The sequence below is a fragment of the Adiantum capillus-veneris genome, chromosome 13 (assembly GCF_014529385.1).
Source record: "Adiantum capillus-veneris isolate H3 chromosome 13, ASM1452938v2, whole genome shotgun sequence".
Classification (NCBI taxonomy): Eukaryota; Viridiplantae; Streptophyta; class Polypodiopsida; order Polypodiales; family Pteridaceae; genus Adiantum; species Adiantum capillus-veneris.
Window position 1 is genome coordinate 46068810 of NC_140943.1, and position 13262 is coordinate 46082071.

The 13262-nt window shown below is 41.4% G+C and overlaps 1 protein-coding gene across 2 annotated transcripts in view; it reads right to left on the reverse strand.

The window, feature by feature from the left end:
* LOC147443914 (uncharacterized) overlaps window positions 1-6753 on the reverse strand; it is a 31814-nt gene extending 25061 nt beyond the window's left edge. Inside the window, exons 1-4 of one of the 2 annotated variants that reach the window (XM_086526712.1) lie at window positions 6555-6753; window positions 6277-6294; window positions 6129-6183; window positions 5709-5937 (exon numbers count right to left, since the gene is read on the reverse strand). In XM_086526712.1, coding sequence (XP_086382838.1) covers window positions 5850-5937; window positions 6129-6183; window positions 6277-6294; window positions 6555-6651 — 258 coding nt within the window. In that variant the 5' untranslated portion in view covers window positions 6652-6753 and the 3' untranslated portion in view covers window positions 5709-5849. Of the gene's footprint in view, window positions 1-5708; window positions 5938-6128; window positions 6310-6554 lie in introns of those variants that run through there. The other variant, XR_015189994.1, reaches the window with a different exon arrangement.
* Window positions 6754-13262: the final 6509 nt, after the last annotated feature.

Sequence of the window (13262 nt, forward strand, 5' to 3'; positions counted from 1 at the left end):
CATTTTCTATAAGAGCATCATATTTTGATTGCATGGTAGCCATCCAATTTTTTGAATTTTGTGCTTCATTAAAAGCCAGAGGTTCCTCAACATCATGTAAGCTAGACACAGCCAAAGCATAACAATCTGATGCATGGCAAGAACCTGAACGAGTACAACTAGACAAATGTGCATCCAATTTACTATCACACAAAGTATGCACTAGCCATCTAGGCATACCTGTAGCCTGCTCATTCTCAGCCCTTTCCTCATCAAGTACATCATGTGCATTTGCATCAGTAATAGGCTAATCTGTAACATTTTTAGAAACACCATAGGTTGTACATTTGCCTCATTGGAATTTACATTCGTACTTCCACCACTAAAAAGAGGAAACAAAGTGTCATAAATGTCTTGTGAGCTTACATTACTGTCTCTAGTACATGACAACAAAGGCTGAACAGAATCTTTCACAAACACAACATCCCGTGAAACCAGAATACGCTTTGTTTGTGGATGATACAACCTGTAACCTTTGCTTTCAGCACTATAACTAACAAAAATACATTTGACAGCCTTATCATCCAATTTTTTGCACTGTGTTTGTGGCACCAAAGCATATGCCAAACAACTAAAAACATGCATGTGCTCAATAGAAGGCTTTTTATCATGCCATGCTTCATATGGAGTAATAGATTGCAAAGCTTTTGTAGGACACATGTTTAGTACATAAGTGGCACACTTGATCGACTCAAGCCAAAAAGAATACGACAAAGCTTGATTTTTGACCATACATCGTGCCATTTTCGTAAGTGACCTATTTTTCCTCTCAGCAACACCATTTTGTTAAGGCGATAAGGCATTGTACATTGGTGTTTTATCCCATGACTAGCCAGAAATGCATTAAATTCATGAGACATGTACTCCCCCCTTCGATCAAAACAGAGGCTGCCCATAGTACATTTTGAGACAGTTTTAGCCATAACCAAAAATTGTTTGAAGCACATAAATACTTTGGACTTCGCTTTAAGCGGAAATACCCATGCATGCCTGGAGTAATCATTAATGAAAGTCACAAAGTAAAGGTAATTGTCCAAGGACGGATATGCACAAGTTGCAACATACATGTGTCCCTAATTGAACCATCCTTTGGAAACTTCGAACACGGCATCTTACCCAAAATACAGCCTTCACAAACATGTTTGACAGGTGCTTCAAGAGGTGGCAAGTAAGAAACCATTTCAGATTTTTGCAAACCTAGCAAATTGACAAAATTCAGATGACCAAAACGTGCATGCCAAAGTTTTGCAGCTGAAATAGCCTTCAAATCCACAACTGCATTTGCAAAATTTTGCCCACACTTATCATACAAAGTGAGCTTATACAGCCCACGACATAAAATGCCAGATGCAACAATTTCATCACCGAAACTGAGATCAGTATTGTACATCTATCATCCACAAATTTTACTACAAGACCAAGGCTAGCAAGTGCAGATATAGACAAAAAATTCTTCTTGATCCCAGGTACATAAAGTGCATCAACAAGTGTGAAAGAATTGCCATTTGCAACAGTAAGCACAATCTTTCCAACTCCGTGAACCGGAAAGAGGCATTGTTGGCACAAGTAATTGAATTCCCGCAAGGGACAGACTCGAGAGGTGAACAAATCACGATGTGAGGTAATGTGCTTTGTAGCACCAATGTCAAAATATCACACATGTGAATCTGCAGCAATTGACATGCATGCATCATGGACAATAGGATTATAGGTATACTCTGCACTAAAAGCCCATTCAACTCAACATCAACATCAACATCAACATCAACATCACAATCTCCTTTCACAGAAGACTCAACAATAGCTGCATTTGTAGTGGATCCAGCATTTGCAGTGGAACGACCCTCTTTCTTCCTAGCCTCTTTGGCCTTCGACTTAGGACACTGCTTGATCAAGTGATCATTAGCTTTACAATAATGGCAACGCATCTTCTTTTTGCCCTTATCACCATAATTTCCAGACGAATTTCTGCCACAGAAGCATTGGAAACATGTGATTTTCCACTCGCAGAAGAACCATAAGAAGTGGTTGCATTGTTGTTACCACCCTTTTGTTGAGCAGCAATAAAAGCTTGTTCAATTGCACGCTATCTAGTACTGTTTTTTCTGGAAAGTGACTCTTGCAACATCAATGTGCACAATGCATCAGACTTGACAACCTCATGATTTCCTTGGGTGATAAGTCTCCAAGTACTAGCAAAAGTCTGGCAAGGCATCAAGAATAGTCTCCATAAGGGAACTGTCTGAAATGACTTCACTTGCAGAAATAAGTTGCTCATTGATATCCTTTACACCAGCAAGGAAAGTGTCCATGTCATCTTCCTCATGCATAATCTTTGATTCCATCTCTTTATGTAGCAATGCAATTTTAGCCTCATTGCGACTTGCATAAAGACCATCCAAAATATCCCAAGCCAGTTTTGCAAATTTGGCTGAACGAATGTGAGGAGTAATAGTGCGCTTCATAGAAAACTCAACCAATGCATGAGCCTGTGCATCTTTACATCCCTACGAGCTTGGTTTATCGTAGGCAAAACAACTCTAACAGCAGCAGACCTGCAACATCGTCAACATCGCATGTATCCTCAGATACTAGGACGTACATCAATGCCCTGCACAATATTCCAGACACCCTTTTACACAAGAACATGCTACATCATGTCAGCCCTCATAGGGTAATTGTCCCCATCCAATCTGTCCTCAGCAGCAAACATCTTCAACACATTTGTGTTGTTGTCGGCCATGACGAATGCATACACTTGATGTGAAAACTTCTTGAAAAAAGGAGAAACGAAGCGGGAACAACACGTGCTATATAGCACAAACTGTAGAGGACTGTAAGGGACCTGTTATGCAAAAAACGACACTGACATAATTTCTACACAAAATGACAAAATAGCATGTGCAATACTTCCCGTAGTGGAAACGGAGGCCGAATTGAGCCCAAATGAGAAATCTGAGTAGATTAAGATCTTTGAGCTTGCCCGAAATTTTTGTCGACCTACGAATGCTCTCCAAATCTCACAAAAATCAGAGAAAGTGAGCAGGCGTGTGCTGGAGCTACTGGCGACTAAGCCCGGGAGGACGTATCCTGCTCTGATACCAATTGTTGGTATTAGGGTTGCAGGAAAACACACACAGGTTGGATAAGACGAAGGAAGCTCAAGATACACAATAGAGAGTGTGATGGGAGTATATACAATGCATGGGGAAAAACCTCCTAGTGAGGGATAAAATGCCCCAACGGTCCTAAGTGTGTTCACACACATCACTACCACATGTATATGGTAACATACTTTTCTCTTGAATAGCATCCACCAGAGAGGTGTGTGTGTGTGTGTGCGTGTGTGTGTGTGTGTGTGTGGATAATTAGGGGTCCTCTAGGTATATTCTCGGGGAGTGCACTATGTAATCATGTTAATGTAAAATGTGAGTTCGATAGGAGGGGTTTTAAAATGCAAAAACTTGAGTCAATCTAACAGAAATACATTAAAATAAGGGGGTTTTATATTTTCCGAAATCCTAAAATAAGGGTTCGTTTTATTCATTCAGACATGTTAAAAGAGTGGGTTTTTTAATATCCTATGAATGTACAAGCTATATTTGGAGAGAAACTAGTGGAACATCCAGAATCCTCTGCCGATACACTACATGTAAAAATCATCGCAACACACCCGCCTAGCAAAGTCAAAAAAGTATTGCTTCCACTGCCACAAGCATACCTCACACAAAGCGTTTTTTTTTTTTTTTTTAATTATTTATAATTGGTTTGGAGGGAACTGATATCTGACATTAGGTTGGGTTCAAACAAAAAGTGGAAATGTGCATAGGGGCATCAAAACTGTGTGGCTAGCCTTGGTTTGCTGCAGGTGAAGTTCTAGGCCCGCCATAGTCCCCCCCCCCCCCCCCCCAAAGAGATTGCACGCCTCTCTCAACCTCTTCCTCTTTTTCACTCTTTCTCCTCCAAGGTCGTCCAAACGAGGCAGTGGCATGCGAAGCTCACTTTTCTTCCTCCGGGCTCCGCTCAACCCAACCTTAGTACATATTGGTAGTTACAGCAACAGCCCATGCACAAAACTACATCAAAAGTGCATAAACTATGTACACACAAATCAAGTTTTCATAAGAACATTAAAGTAGCACATGTATATGACCAAGTGTATTACCATACGCATCAACAGCAACAGCATAAGTGAACATTGCTCTTTATTGAGCTAAAACTTTGCACGTGTCCAAGAACTAGCTAGCCTTCAATGGGATTCATTTCCAAGGAAGCATCAAATACATGTCCACGAATATATCAAAAAGCATACACAAGATACTATTATACGTTTTGTATAAATTAGCATATTGTTCATTGCAAAAGAAAACATGATGTAGGATTACATCATTTCAAGGATTACTCAGAAACTTTAAGCTTGACCACTCGCTCTGCTAAAACAGTAGTTGAAGATTATAAGCATGAAGTTTCAACATGCAATCTAGAGTAATATATGAGAGAGAGAGAGAGGCAAAGAGAGAGAGATGGTAACCAGACAAATTAGGACAAGCTGTTATGATTAATTGCCCTTGAAGACAACATATGCTTTATTTTCCTTCTTATAAGAAGCCAATGAGCAATAATAATGTGGCTCCTAAGCTAAATGATTCTCTATGGAAAAGATGAACTTACATTCAGTCATATAACATAAAAATTAAACTTATGCAACTTTTATTTATTTTTTTCATTTTATTTTTGTTTGTCCGCACGGTATGCATACAATGTACATGCTATTGATATTCTACATCTCTCAAGCACTATACAGATTGGAAATCTATGGATGGTAATGATATGCATGTGGCAGATGGCCTCTCTCAGCATCTATTGTGGAAAAAAGTCCCAAAAATTTTAATTTACTATGTTTCACATCATCTAAGAGGTCAATATGTAGGAAAGCCAAAGCAATATTTTCTAGAGAAAGGAAACACTCAGAAGTGCATCTAATAGCAAGACTGGACAAGCCACAACCTAATAATGCTAAAGAGGTTGTGTACCATTCAAAAGCCACAATATTACTTTTCGGGGTTTTTAACAAGCTATTACGAGACTAGAGGCTCAAACAAGTCTTAGAATGCTCGAAGGGTCTCTCTCTCTCTCAAGTGTGGTAGATTGGTTATGCCATTTCCCTCTTGAATAACAAGTCTTGAGTTCAACTCTCCTCGTCGGCCAGATCTTTAAGGTCTCTTAGGATAGTTTCCTATGACGATAAAACTCTCTTCTTCTTCTCTCTCTCCCCGATATTCAAGCAGTTTGCATACCGACCTCTAACCGCTTGTTCTTCTTCTTACTAGGATCTGCATTGATTCGGGTGAAAACACAATTTTTTCTAAATCGTGACTTCCACCATGTAGAACTTTATTAAAACATTAGCAATAAAGATTCCCTTCCCTTCCCTTGCATTAGCAGCTACGCCATGAACTCTCCCAACTATGGTAGATTGGTCATCATACATCTCTTGAGTTCAAGACACATCAGAAAGAACAATGAGGCCTCTTCGGATCATTCTGTGACACTAATGCGCCCCCCAACACCCGCCCCAGCCTTTCACTTTCTTAAAAATCAAGCACAAATGACAAAACACCAACCTTCAAACTTAGTTACATGGAACTATTATATGATAAGACTAGATAAAGGTTAAATACCCTCCATCTCATGACACATTATCACTTACAAAATCCTTCTTAAACAAAGATATTCCGCCCTTCTCGGGCTGTTTCTCTTTAGTTACTTGCAACCTATATGCTTATCTACATCTTTAAGCGGGTGTCCTATTACTTATGATCTGAACATCTCTTAGAGAAAGACCTGAATAAACTAACCTCTTTGAAGGAGCTAGTCTTTCCCAAAATCTTCTTGAAACTACAAAAGGTAGAACAAAAGTTCAGATGTAAGTAAAACCCATATCACAATCAAGCATCTTGCAATTGAGTTACTGCTAAGTGTCGAAGCTTCAACCCCATAACTGGATATGCACACATACAGCACCACATGCATCTTTGGCACTTCACTTGATTTTGCACAAATCTTGTTGAAAATAGACAGAGTAGAACCTGGGTACTAATCTGTGATCTTGAGAGCAGCTTGAGAGACATGGAGCGTGATCATCTGCCCATTATGCGGGAAGGAAATTGCATCCCTCAAAAAGCTGAGAGAGCCGAATGCATACATCCAGTCTCCTCCGAGCACCACATCAAAGACAGTGATGGAAGGCAGGACCTGGAACTCGAACGCGTCAGAAGCATACTCTTAAATGCGGAAAGGGGACACCACAGAGCCAAGCGTCATGACACTGGGCGCTGCGATGTGCAGCTGCTCGCAGCGTTTTTGAGCGGTGGAGGAGAAGCACAGGCCGGCTCTCTCCATGGCCTGGGCTCGCACGAAACTGTGCGAAGAGTTGTTGGACAAGAAGAAAGAGGCGGGAACCCCGTTGAGGAAGACATCAAAGCTAAAGGTCTTCGGCAAGCAGCCGTCCTCACCGTGGACCAGTAGCATACTGATCCGGCAGGTTTCTTGAGGCTCCTGAGGCTGCTGCGGCTCCTGCACATCGCCATAGCCACCGTAATCCCTGCCCATCTCGAAACGGCAAGAATCAGACTCCTGCGCTCGCAAGTAAATATTGGTAGCCAATCGGTCAAATGTACTTAGTAGGCGGAAAGGTAAAGGTCCAAAAATGGACTGGCCTTGTCCAACACTCTTTGGTGTAGAGCGTTAGAACTAAATCAAACGTGAAAGCCAAAGTCACAATAATGGTTACACCCCTTCTCTCACTTCTAACTGAGGCCAATGGTTACACCCCTTCTCTAACTCCTAGGTGACACCACTTAGGAACTCGTTGTAAGCTAAGTGTAAATTGTGTGTGCGATGTGAACACACGCTCTTATGTATATTGTGTGCGAACTGAACAAAGGCTACAGATTACCCTTTATAACCATCTTTACTTGGTGAGCCCAAGGCTCTTTTTCCTCTATCCCCTCGCAGAAGCCACCACGTGGCACATAGTTCAAATTAAAGAAACCAAGTAAAAATCAAAATAAAATAATGTCGTGAAAAACTGTCGTTTTAAAAAAAAACGTGATGAAAAGCTGAAAGGGTTGTCTTCCAAGTAATAAAAGGATCTGCGAACATGCGCTACCTTACTCAGCTCGTTTGTGCAGGCGCAACTATTTATGGCCAGCATTATACCGCTCCAAGTATAGCTCATGCAGATTCAACAACCATGTGCCCTTGGCCATCCTTCAATGTTCATGGAAATGATATACAACAGGTCCCCATGCCTAATTCTCAAGATTCACACCAATTCTTTTTTGCGCAGTTTGCCCGTGCAAGCCAGGCAGAACCGAAAAGGAGTACCGGAGACCTTTCAAACCCTGGTTATATTTTGCAGATCATCAAGTTGGAGGGTACGTCCGATGCTTTCCGACGTGATGAGCACTCTCAAAGATCAGATATATCATGCGATCAATCCATGGCAAAAGTCTGTTCTAGTGCTACTGGAATAGAAGATATCAGATTTCAATTGATGGACAGTTGGCCTAATCTGGAGTCGAATCACCAAAACTCATTGCCTTCACAAACCCGTTCAATGCATTTTTTTGTTGATGCTATCAGGCTATTGGCGACGTAGACGACAGAGGCCGAAGAAATGGAAAGAGTAAACGTCAAAGTGGACATGAGGGCAGAAAAGCTTAGCATGATTGATCACACTGAATTAAGCTTATGATGGTTATCCTCGAGTAATTAAGCCAGCGGCTTCAATGCTAGATGCTTGTGCTTTTAGTAGAGAGTGTGAGGGGATTAGTGGCAGACAACTCAATGTCAAGGGAAAGGCATTGGGGAATATTGCCACTTATAGTGCAAGTCATGGTCTGATGAGTGGTTGGCTTCAGTCGCACTCCTCGTCTAGCTCTGTTGATGGCCTATCTAAAAATTTGATGAGGCAAGCATTTCGGAACGATATGCAGACAAACAGAAACATCTCTTGTGACCAATTCAACGAAGAATATGGTGTCCGCAGGAGTTGGTTAATGTGTAGCTCCATGGAGATGCAATAGCATTGTAGCGAAAATCAAGTAGTCAATCATGCAGGTTCATACACTGCCAACCAAGATAAAAAGAATAGTCAAAGAGCAGAAGCGGAAGCTAATTCTTTTTTCCACACAAAGAGATTTGATGCTGGAGAAGCCGAAGAACACGGACTATGGAGTAATGGCATTTCTAGAGATAGGCATACCAACATGTCAGCACTTATTAGGCTCCAGCAGCAGCAGTTCACTGCTTGCCAACAACTAGGTGAGATAGCAGAAACTTTACAGACAATATGGCCAACATTGCGACCTGTAAAGAGCTTCTCTTGCTAAATCACATGCAGGCGGCAGTCAATGCGGGCGGAGTTGAGATTAGCAACAACAATATATTGCAGTATTGCTCTTCAGCAGTTGCATACAAAGCAGGGAATGTTGGTGGTGTGGATTTGAATGCACAATAGTTACTGCTTCGAAGCTCCTTTCTTGCGATCCTATGAGCAAAGTTCCATGTATGTAGCAGCTATCGGATCAAGTTCAGATGGCTACAGATGGGCGTAGAGTTCAGTTTGGTATTGTAGCCAACACAAACCCTCATTTTCCCTTGGAGAAAAGCTACTCCAAGGTGGGCAATGAAAATTTATTCACATCTTCTCAAAGGTCTTTTGTGCAGCAGGCGGTCGAGGTAGAAACTCCATATAGCACCTATCGTATGCCGAACAGGCCGAGTGCAATTATCGCCAACAGCGACTTAACATTCCATAGCGCTATGCATACTATTGTTAATATATTGTCCGAGTGCGAAACCAATATTAGCATCAAGAGGATTGTACATAATTTGTCTACTATTGAATGCATTTTGCAACCTCAAGATTCAGAAATTATTTTATTTAGTTATTGATGCACGTTTGGATTATTGATGAGCGGACTTGTAATGGAGTTGCCATATGAGAGTAGCGGAAATTAATGAGAATATTTTTAAGAAATTACTTTGTGAGTATAGCGGGTGAACATAGTTGAAGATAACAACATAATCATAGCGATTAGTTAACTTGGCATAAACAATACTTTTGCAAGAGAGAGTGTCATAAAATCTAATATCTAATATCTAACCAACCCAAATGATTTTCTCATATTAAATTGATCACTTAATGTGGGAGAATAAACGGGAACAAGTGTTAAGATATAGACATGTGCTTATAGATCTATCTCAACACGGGGCCAATGGTAAAGGGGCCCAAATGAGAGATGGTCTATCAAAGAGCAAGGCTAACAAATGGAGCATAATACCTTAGGGTTAGCTTCATTGAAGACCTCCAATAATGTGTGTAAAAGGCCTTTGACCTTAGGTAAGCTAGGGCTGAGCTTGAGGCGCGGGAACCCGGCCCAGCTCGAGGTGCTTGTCCTGCTTGATGACTAAGGTGCTTAATTATTGAGATTCTTGAGATGCTTGACATGATTGAGATGCTAGGGTTGCACTTGAGGTGAGAACCCAACCCAAGCTTAAAGTGCTTATGAGCCAAGCTTGTGGTGGGAACTGGGTCTATGCACGAGGGGCTTGACGTGTCAAAAAGTCAAAGATTCAATCCCTACAAGGAGGGGGCGAGCCCTACATGAGGGGGGATGAGAGAGAACACCCACACACTCACACAAGGCATGCATGGTACAAAGAAAGCAAAAGGGACACTTGTCAAGTTCCTCCTCATGGTGTGCCTGAAGCCTATTGGTTGGCCACCCAAGGGGTCCAATAATAATTTAGGAGATTTAATTAATTAATTTAGAATTTATCTAGCTCTGTCTCTCAAAGGGGAAAAGGGGACACTTGTCTCAAGGCTACCCTTGCTGCTTGTAATGCCTCCTGCTTGTGATTGGCTAGGCCTGGAGGGGTCAAATGAGCTTCAAGCATGAGCTACAAGGGGGGGTCGACCCAAGCAAGCTAGGGGGTTGCTTAGGGGGTATACTCACCCACACACACTCACAAACACTCTCATTGTGTGCTATGCAAAGTGCAAGAACTCCCTCTCCTTCTCCAAGCAAGTAGAGGTTGAGAACCTACACCAACACTCTTGGATATGGAGTGCAAATCCAACTAAGAGCCCCATGCTTCAATGCTTAAGCTTGCCATCTCCTTCTTCTTCATTACTATGCTATTATGTATGCTAGCAACAAGAGTTATGATAAGTGAGGAACTAATTCTTTCTCCTACGAAATGTTTCTTCTTCCTCTTCCCTACCCTCATTCCCTGCTAGCTCTCTCCACCTTCGAAGGTGTTTGAGGTCTTGGGACTGAGGCTTGGGATAGTTAAAGCTTTCTTCAAGTTTATGTTATGTTTGTGATGCATGAAGCTTTCCATCTTCATTGCATCACCTAGGTCACAAGGAACACAAAGATTGTATTGTAACAAGTCTCTCTTAATGGGAGAAATCAAATACAAATGCCTATTTGAGGGGGGACCGGCTCCACATAAATCCGACCTCAACTATTGTCATGTTCTCTAAATTCTCTCTCTTGCAAAAGTATTGTTCATGCCAAGTTAACTAATGGCTATGATTATGTTTCTATCTTCAACTATGTTCACCCGCTATGCTCACAAAGTCATTTCTCAAAAGTACTTTTAATAATTTCCGCTACTCTCAGGTTAAATAGGCCAATTCCATTACAGAGAGAATTTAGAGAACATGACAACAGTTGAGGACCGGATTTATGTTGAGCCGGTCCATCTTCCAATAGGCATTTGTATTATGATTTATCCCATTAAGAGAGACTTGTTACAATACAATCTTTGTGTTCCTTGTGACCTAGGTGATGCAATGAAGATGGAAATCTTCATGCATCACAAGCATAACATAAACTTTGAATAAAGCTTTAACTATCCCAAGCTTCAGTCCCAAGACCTCAAACACCTTCGAAGGTGGAGAGAGCTAGCAGGGAATGAGGGTAGGAAAGAGGAAGAAGAAACATTTCATAGGAGAAAGAATTAGTTCCTCACCTATCATAACTCTTCTTGCTAGCATACATAATAGCATACTAATGAAGATGGCAAGCTTAAGCATTGAAGCATGGCTCTTGGTTGGATTTGCACTCCATAGCCAAGAGTGTTGGTGTAGGCTCTCAACCTCTACTTGCTTGAAGAAGGAGAGGGAGCTCTTGCAGTTTGCACATTGCATAATGAGAGTGTGTGTGGAAGATTATACCCCCTACGCAACCCCCCAGCTTGCTTTGGTCGACCCCCCCTTGTAGCTCATGCTTGAAGCTCATTGGACTCCTCCAAGCCTAGCCAATCACAAGTAAGAGGCATTACAAGCAACAAGGGTAGCCTTGGGACAAGTGTCCCCCTTTCCCCTTTGAGAGAGAGGACTTGATAAATGCAAAGACAATTAATTACATCTCCTAAATTATCATTGGACCCCTTGGGTGGCCAACCAATAGGCTTCACGCATACCATGAGGGCAACATGAGGAGGAACTTGACAAGTGTCCCCTTTGCTTTCTTTGTACTAGGCATGCCTTGTGTGAGTGTGAGTGTGTTTGTGTTCTCTCTCATCCCCCCTCCTTGTAGGGATTGAATATTTGACTTTTGACACCTCAAGCCCCTCAAGCTTAGACCCAGTTCCCACTACAAGCTTGGCCCTTAAGCACTTTAAGCTTGGGTTCGGTTCTCACCTCTAAAGTGCATCCCTAGCATCTCAAGCATGTCAAGCACCTCAAGCATCTCAAGCACCTCAATCATCAAGCACCTTAAGCTTGGGCCGGGTTCCCACCTCAAGTTCAGCCCTAGCTTACCTAAGTTCAAAGGACTTTTACACTAACTATTGGAGGTCTTCAATGAAGCTAGCCCTAAGGTCTTATGCTCCATTGGTTAGCCTTGCCCTTTGATAGACCATCTCTCATTTGGGCCCCTTTACCATTGGCCCCGTGTTGAGATAGATCTATAAGCACATGTCTATATCTTAACCCTTGTTTCCGTTTATTCTCCCACATTAAATGATCAGTTTAATATGAGAAAAGCATTTGGGTTGGTTAGATATTAAATTTTATGACATTACCTCTCTCTTGAAATCATAGTCGTCCTCGACTATGAGGTAGAAGAGATAAATCCTTATTCATTTGTCAATTTTACTTAGGGGTAAAGGATCCCTTTTTACCCTATGACATCTTTCCAAGATGGATGACTAATCCAATTGGTGCTTGGGAGACATAGCTACCGCAAGTACGTATGCTCTTTAGTCCATTTCATTCTCCCAAAGTAGAGTAACAAATTCTACTTGGTGTTTGAGAGACGTCATCATCACAAACATGATTCTAAGCATGCATACTATTTAAATTTGTGCACAATTAAAAAAAAGAAAAAAAGAGAACTAGTCTTATAAGACAAAAACATGGGTCATTGAAAAGAAATTTGTACATTTTCTTACTCTAATGTAGCACTGTAACCATTGACAAGGTTCATACTATCCTTAAGCTGTATTCGTTGCATCTATTTAGCATCTTTAAAAGGATAATTTTTGAACTTAATAAGATACCGTTTGATAATCTTACCATGTCGTAGTACCTTGTCTTCATGTCGAAGGATAGCTTCGGGTTGTAGCACCTCTTCTTGGTCTTCAACTTCGAGAGGGTCTTCAATAATTGGTTCACTTGGTGGCTCTCCTTTATAGGGCTTAAGTAAGCTCACATGAAAGGCATTGTGTATGAGCCAATGGTTGGGCAACTTGAGTTGGTAAGCCGTCTCATTGATGGGCTTCAAAATTTGGAAAGGGCCATAGTATCTTTTTGCTAGCTTAGCATAATACTTTTGATGGCCCGTATGATTTTTGCCCGTGATTTTCCTTAATTGAGCCTTAGGAAACTTAAGCAAGACCCAATCATTTTCTTTGAGTGTTAAGGCCCTTCCGTGCTTGACAGCAACAGCTTTTTGCCTTTGTTGAGCGATGGATATAGCCTCCTTAATCTTTTGAAAAGATTCTTATAGGTCACGGCTATACTCATCAGCGGCGAAGATCTTCCCATGGACTTTGAGTAACAAGGGACTTTTAGGTCTTTTCTCAATGATCTCAAAGGGTGTTTTTCCCGTGGATGTATGTACAATATTATTGTAGGCATACTCTACAAGAGGTAAGTATTTTTCCCATTGTGAGCGTTGATCTACTTCGCTAACATAAGT